General features: G+C 45.2%; 1 protein-coding gene across 1 annotated transcript in view; it reads right to left on the bottom strand.

The window, feature by feature from the left end:
- Positions 1 to 588: 588 nt before the first annotated feature.
- The window catches only part of LOC135813022 (uncharacterized), an 11,704-nt gene continuing 4,414 nt past the window's right edge, over positions 589 to 7,878 (bottom strand). The window contains exons 4-7 of the mRNA XM_065326240.1: positions 4,941 to 4,985; positions 3,499 to 3,543; positions 1,425 to 1,489; positions 589 to 603 (exon numbers count right to left, since the gene is read on the bottom strand). Coding sequence (XP_065182312.1) covers positions 589 to 603; positions 1,425 to 1,489; positions 3,499 to 3,543; positions 4,941 to 4,985 — 170 coding nt within the window. The remainder of the gene's footprint in view (positions 604 to 1,424; positions 1,490 to 3,498; positions 3,544 to 4,940; positions 4,986 to 7,878) is intronic.

Here is a 7,878-nt window from a genome sequence, read left to right as displayed (position 1 = left end):
CAAAATCAGCAAGTCATGACTGGCAAGTGGCCCATCACAGCATGATTGCACTTGGTTTACATGCGGCCTTACAAGATCTGGTTACAGTATAGCCTATAAAGGGTCAATTCTGTATGGCTTCAAACCGTGACATGGACCTACTCATACGACCATGGGCTACAGCATGCTGCTCGGATTGTGCCATTAGAGAGGTTACGTTTCACGTAAAATTCTTCCGTCCGTGAACTTTTGCGTCAAAATTAAAAAAAAACTCACGTAAAATTTGACGTGTTTTAAGTGAGTTGACTGCCCTGCACGTAAGCTCGTGACGTGGGTTTTTGGAAGTTTCGCTTTGTTATCCCGATCGAATTTGTGCGAGTTTCCGTAGTTTTATCGAGTTAGTTGGAGGATTTGATATTTGTGCGAAACTAAAGCCGAATCCTACCACTACCAGGTAAAATTTCACGTCACTTCGCACAAGTAACTTTTAACCTCTAAAAGTCACACGTAACGTGAGATTTGCACTGCGTTTTGAAAAAAGGCAAAACACGTGCAAATTAACCTCTCTATTGTTGCACAACCCGCCGGGCAACGTACAGTGACCATGCACTAGGCACCGTTCAACTGCGCAACCCACAAGCAGTTAAAATTTAATTAATAGAATAGGTTCCGCACTACGTAAAGTTGAGCAACTTTACGTTAGTGGGCGGGAAAACCCGTGAATTCGCGAGTTTGCACTCCACTTACGGAAAGTTGTCATCGGAGAGAGCGTAGAAACGGCTCTGATAACGTAGCTGGTCCGTAAGTGGACTGGGGTACAAATTTATGACTCTCTCCCCATGTCGATCTGGTCGTACACTGCCGCATTCGGAGTTGCCGAGGGCAGCTACGTGATTTGAAAACTCCGTATGGCGGAACCCAGATGCGCATGCAGTTTACGTAAGACTTTCCGTAGATCGACTACGTTTTTAGTAACGTAATTACGTTACGCGGAACCTCTCTACTATAAAGAGTCAAAAAAATATTATGATCAGTCACCATGACTACACAAAGGTCGTTGACGCTGCAATTTTTATTCAAAAGAAATGAAATCTCAAAATTGTCGCCCTTCGGGCTTCATCAGAGAGTGAAAATAATGATGAAATGAAACTGGCTCAATCGCAAACTATAATAGCGGAGCATTGAGACATTGGCACTACAGAAGTGAGTAGAGGCGAGCACAGTCATAGCGCTAAGGAGTGGAGGATGCAGGAATATTTGACTGCTTAAATATAGCGGTAATCAATGGGAGTCTATACTAAGAGAGTGATAGCTAAGTACATATTTCTATCTATCCATCTCCATGTATCTGAGAGTTGCCAACATTCGGTTGTCGTTCCAACTTTTATCTGATGGCTGCCGTTGCCTTGCCTTGTAAAACAGACATGCCTTCAGAATAAAATTACCGCCATCAAGATCAGCGTGGGCAACAGACCAGTGCTGTGAACACTCGCCAGTTTCGGAGTACCATCTGCAGCAGAGACAAGAAAATGAAATGTCGTGCTTAGTAAATAGGCACCGGTGGATTATGCCGGCAGAAAAATTGGCAGAATTCGGTACTTTTTCTGGTAAGTTTCATGCATGTTTGGTATGTAGATAAAGAAATGGAGCAGAATTCGAAAAATTGTCCGCCATAAGGTTTGTATGGTTCTGCCAATTTCACTGCTTTTCGAGCAGAATCTGCCGGTCCCTATTAGTAAAGCAAACGGCTACATCTGTGAGCAGCGTCACATACCCACCGCTGTCGAAGTTATCGCACGCACCGAGGATTGACCATGTAATGTTAAACACATGATATGGTATGATATGAAAACTAGTCCGAATCATTTTCCCTCGTTCTATCCTTAACTACATGTACATTGTATTTTATTTTTTCCATTAATTAACTGTTCGCATCGTTTCCATCGTTTAGCACTATTGATAAAGCAACTGAACGTCACTTCAGCTAGTCATCCTTGGTGCAATACATGATATGGTTCATGCCCTTCTTTCCAATTGGGATGGGAAAGGGGTTGAGAATAGGGGGGAACGGTACAGTTTACACACAGTAACCTCGTCCCCAGGCATATCAACACACGCAATGCCCACAAAGGTGTAACGTGGCACCAGGCTAAACGTATGCAGTCTCGGTAAGTCTGTAAATCTTGAAACTTCCAGACGTTTTCGGCTGCCGTCACTATGTGCATATCTGTTCGTTTTTGCCGGGATTTGCACCATGATGACTTGTGACTTGTGGTCAGCTTAAAACAAAATCAAAATTGTGAAATTTTGATGGCTAGTTCACGCCAGTTTCATACGGGCACAACGTTAACTGTCGCAGTAATGTAGTTAGTGTGTAACTGAATCCGCCTATCGCACTGCCATGTTTGCATGTGCCATGCACCGCAACTTGAATGCTTTGCCGCACTGCACTCACGTGCCAGCGCATAGCTTTGCGCACGCTTAGCCTGACGTCACACATATCTTCCATCGTCCTTCCGACCGAAATTGTATCGTCCTGTGCACGACTGCTTGCTTTCTCTTTCTTTCTTGCTGTTGGCTTCACTGCGAATTCGAATAATTGGCGACTTTTAGCTTGTGCTAGAATCAGATTTTCGAAAATCTCCTGCCGTTTTGATAGTTTTTAGCCCGCACTGTTGGTGTCGTAGTTTCGGCCTAAAGCAATGTTGTCAAATGTACATCGGATGCAGGTTGCAGAACTGCGGGCAGAGCTGGAAAAGTGCGGTCTGCTGGCTACTGGAACCCAAATCTGTTCTGCGTCAGAGATTGCTAGATGACATGGAGTGCGAAGATCTGGGCACAACCCTTCACCAGTCACAGAGGCTTCCCAGGGCAGTGTGCAGTGGTCAAACTGGGGGCTGGGGGATTTCTCCGCTCAGGAAAAATCGGATTTTCCGCTCAACAGGGCACGTTTTAGCGCTCCACAGTCGCTCTGGGCGGACTATCCTGGATAAAAAGAAGTGGTACGACCATGGACGTCGCTCTGGGTGGACTATCCTGGATAAAAAGAAGTGGTACGACCATGGACGTCGCTGTGGGCGGACTATCCTGGATAAAAAGAAGGGGTATGACCATGGACGGACTGGTCGTGCCGTGTGTGACGCCCCTGCTTCAGAAAATGACTCAGCCGGTATCGCCGTGAACATGAGTGAGGTGCTCACCGAGCCGCACGGCCATCTTGGATCCAAATGGGATTCGTGAACTAATTCGGGCTCAAGTTCGTTCTTCCATCACGGATTAGGTGGGGAGTCTGTCTCCTGTCGCACCTACGTATGGTACCAGCGCCATCACACGCACATACACACACTATACTGTGCAACTGTGCTGCCACAACACGTATGTACGGCCAGCTTCTCTCCTCGCTGCTCAAGTGTGTTTCTCATTGCTTCATTGAGAATTCTTACCATTGGGACCAGCATTGGTAAGTTTTAGAACAGTTTGACATTCTATCCGGGTTGCAGAATACTCAATAGCACTTACCTCTGGCAGAACTGTTGGAAAGTGGACCGGTGATGGAAGCGATTGCTAAACAAAGCACGGAGAAAAGGATCGAGAGTGATATCATCAACACAAAGCAGTTATCCAGAGTTCGGGAATTTACGATCGGTTCGTCTACAGTGCCTTTCAGAATTGCAAGCAAACATTTTCCTGGAAAAATTGTGAAGATGAAAGTAAGAAAGTAATGTTGAAATGAAGAATGCAACAGTGCTCAACAGCAGTCGACTGTTGACGGTCGAGGAGGAGATGCATTCAAACCCCAAGGACCCTGTACTCTACTTCGGTCACCTGGCAAACCACGACCACTGCCAGCTCTGTCAGTGAAAACAGGAAAGTGTACAAATGTTTGCATTGCGAGACCTTACACACAACGCCCTAACATGATTTGTTTCCCTATTTCCTTGCTGTGGAATTTCAGGAACAAAGCTGTCACTAGAGATTTCCACTTTCTTTTGCTACCGACCATTTCAAATCCCAGTCGAAAACCTAATTCACCTCTAAACCAGCTCTTTCACTCCACAGGCACAGAGTGGCCAGATACAACAATGACCAATTCATCAACCTGATATGTCACGCTTCAAAACGAGTGCGTCTTCTGTAGAGCAGCAGTATTCGTCTTCAAATGTACCATCTGTGTACAGAAAATTTGATAAATTTTGGGTCCTCCTGACAATTATGCCAACCCCGGCAGCTTGGACCCTCCACCCACCATAAACATTCATGGATCCGATATTGAGTACTCCATGCCTACATGTACTTGCAAGTTGGGCTTGCAAACCGTCTAGCAGGGGCATCTTGGAGCTGGGACAACAAGAGGGATGTCAACAGGAGCAAATCACTGACAGGCTAGTTCGTCTCATGGTCTCTTCAGTGCCCAATCCTGGATGACTGGCTAGGCACCTGCTCCTAGAGTATAACATATCGATCCTCTTTGCTGCAAGCCAGCGCAGGGCTTAGTTTTATGGCTTCATCCTGAGGATAGGCCAAGCCCCAACGTTTGCAGCAGGGAGATGGTGTTTGCGTGTTTAGATCAAAGACAAGCAGCAGAGTTGAAAAACCGACATCGACAACTAACAGGTACAGAGTACGGAAACACACACACAAAACCCTGGAACACATGCAAACGCACTCTCGACCACTCTCGCGCACACATGCACGCATAGACATGCACACAGACAAGCATGCGCACGCGCTCACACATACACGCACGTACACACATACACACACTATAACTGCTCTGTAGTGAAAGGGACTGTGCTGCCATGACATGTGTGTAGAGCACACTTCTCTCTGCACCGCTCAAGTGTGTTTCTCATTGCTTCATTGAGAATTCTCACCTTTGTGACCAGCATTGGCACAAGTAAGTTTTATAACATTTTAACATTTTATCCAGTTTGCAGAGTATTCGTATTCAAAACACTTACATATAGTAGAACTTGTGGCAGATGGAGCGGCAGTGGAAGCGATTGCTAAACAAAGCATGGAGAAAAGTACCATGAGTGAAATCATCCACATAAAGCAGTTATCCAGAATTGAACATTTGTGATTGGTTCTTCTATTTCAGAATAAGAAGAAAGCAGGCTTCCAAAGAAAATGGTGAGAAAGAAAAAGCTAAAACATAGTATTGAAATGAAGAGTGCAAACACTCTCATCAGCAGTCGACTGTTGCATTGTGACAGTCGAAGAGTGGAATATCATAAATTTGTCCAAGTCAATACCATCCTTAAGGGGGCAGCCTACCCATAAATTTCATATGGCATTCAATTGACCGTAACTTTGGTGTTTCTCAATGGATTTGAGTGAAATTTTGACCACACACTCCTGCCACTATGCTGGCCCTCAGGACATGATTTACAAGTTCTTGCGCCTCACTGACAGGCTTTCCAGGCCGGAAAAACTCAAATTTCCGGCATAGTGCCACTGTGTGCGAGCCACCCAGGAGCCAAACAAATGCATTTACAATTTTTTCACATTTTCGTGCTCATTCTGTTCGTGCGTGGGACTCAAACCTAGAACAAGTCCAGAAGCAGCCATGGGTGATGGGGTAGGGCCCCTCAACGAGGCCCTGGAATCTGTCACAACGGAACGAGTGGGCGTTCTCTCACACACTCCCACAGACCCAAGTCAATTTTTGAATTCTTTTAGATTTAGCACGTGCTACGAGGTCGTACCTTTGATACAACATCCAGTGCTGGGACCTCCACAGCAAGCCATTTCCACAGCGCTGCACACCAAATCCAGGATACCCTCAGAAACCGGCAAAGACTGCCACTCACGTTTCACTACTGCCTAGTACTGAATCCTAGCTGACTTCTTGACACGACTCAAACTTGCCAAAGTCACTAAATCAACGTCAACTACATGTACAATAATCAAGCCACATATCTGCAACATCACGAGGGTGCTGGCAAAAGTCCTGCTGCACGGCGGCGGGCAAAGCCCGCCGCCGTGCAGCCCAATACGTGGCTCAAAAACCTGATGTTTTGGACTTGGAGCAAAATTCTGCACACTTTCACGTGTTTCCATGATACGACAAGTTGCGCACGGTCTGCTCACATTCAAATACAGTGCTGCCAACAAATGACAGCGTGCAACAAAAAAATCTTTCCTTGCAAGGGCACATTTTCGGCCATAACTCTTGAACGGCCGGTCAGATCGGGACACAATTTTCCGAGAATTTGCAGCTATTCATGCTCTTTCAACTGACGTAGCACTCAATATGAATTTACAAATTCGATTTTTCAGCGAATTTTTGGGTAGTCTGCCACCTTAAGATAAAGAAGTGCAGGGATTAAATTGCAGCCAGTCCTCGTTAATCTCACACATCTGTGTCAACCAAATAACCGTATAGGTGAGGAACCTGGGTGGCCGAGTATACATACATTCGAAAAAAATTCAAAACGGAACTCCTGAAACCACCCACCCCCAAACGGAAACCTTTCGTTTGGAAAATACTATTGGTAACTTTGGACCGGCCCTCAGACTCTCTTGCCTGCGAAAATATTTTTTGGGTGAAATGCTCTGCCAGGGGATGTCGAACCTTGTAAATTTCACTTCTCTCTATCTGTCTCTGTCTCTGTCTCTCTGTCTCTCTGTCTCTCTCTGTCTCTGTCTCTGTCTCTCTATCTCTCTCTCTGCCTCTCTCCTTCTCTCACTCTCTTCTTTAGATCTTTGCGACATCAATCATGCTTCGAAGTAGACACAACTTTCCTACCATACTAATTATGAGTCTGCACTATGCTTTTCCTAAGTCGGTGCTTGTGCACCATTGGATCCTCAGGTCTGGGCTTTGAATGTGTTGATTCGAGGCATCATCATGAAGTGAAATACGTGCTCATACGTTCTGCAAGTGTCCGTAGGCCCCACCTGCACCGGCACCAGCAGATCCAGCTCCAGCTGACAAATTTGAGCAAGCGAACGTGCGCACGCTCGTGCATGTATGTACATACATGTACATGTATGTATGTATGTATGTATGTATGTATGTATGTATGTATGTATGTATGTATGTATGTATGTATGTATGTATGTATGTATGTATGTATGTATGTATGTAGAGTATTTTCACTCCTGCTCTTGTAGTAGTTGAGCACTCTCATGTGGGGTAGTGCCTTTGCTGTTAGCATTACGCAGAGCTCACTGATTTGTCAGTTTGAGCACTCTGGCAAGGTACGTTTGAGCCTGATTGGAAATTTTTATTTTCATTGCTGTCAGGTTCGGCCTCATTTCCTCTGTGCTGCGCTGATGAGTTCACAAAGAACGAAACAGCATGTTGCCCGCAGATTGAGTATTTTCGCACTGTAAGACATGACATTGTATAACGAGGAAGCAAATCTAACGTTTTAACGGATGACATTTCTTCGTTATAATATTATTTAAGATTCGTTGAGGCCGTACTGCTTAATCTATGCTGTGTGTGGATATGGCAGAATACTGCAAGATCGTTAACATATCTTCTCGTTAACGTATGAATTTTGGACAATCCTTAAATTTGCGACTCGTTATAATAACATGTCTTACAGTAGTTGAGCACTCTCATGTGGGGTAGTGCCTTTGCTGTTTGCATTACGCAGAGCTCACTGATTTGTCAGTTTGAGCACTCTGGCGAGGTACGTTCGAGTCTGATTGGAAATTTTTATTTCATTGCTGTCAGGTTCGGCCTCATTTCCTCTGTGCTGCGCTGATGAGTTCACAAAGAACGAAACAGCATGCTGTCTGCAGATTGAGTATGTATGTATGTATGTTTGTGTGTGTGTGTGTGTGTGTGTGTGTGTGTGTGTGTGTGTGTGTATGTGTGTGTGTGTGTGTGTGTGTGCGCGGGTATGTGTATGTGTGTGTGCACGTGTGTGTCTGTGTGTGTGG

Source organism: Sycon ciliatum, chromosome 3 (assembly GCF_964019385.1).
Source record: "Sycon ciliatum chromosome 3, ocSycCili1.1, whole genome shotgun sequence".
Lineage (NCBI taxonomy): Eukaryota > Metazoa > Porifera > Calcarea > Leucosolenida > Sycettidae > Sycon > Sycon ciliatum.
Note: the sequence above shows the minus strand (reverse complement) of the source record. Positions and strands in the feature narration are given on the sequence as shown.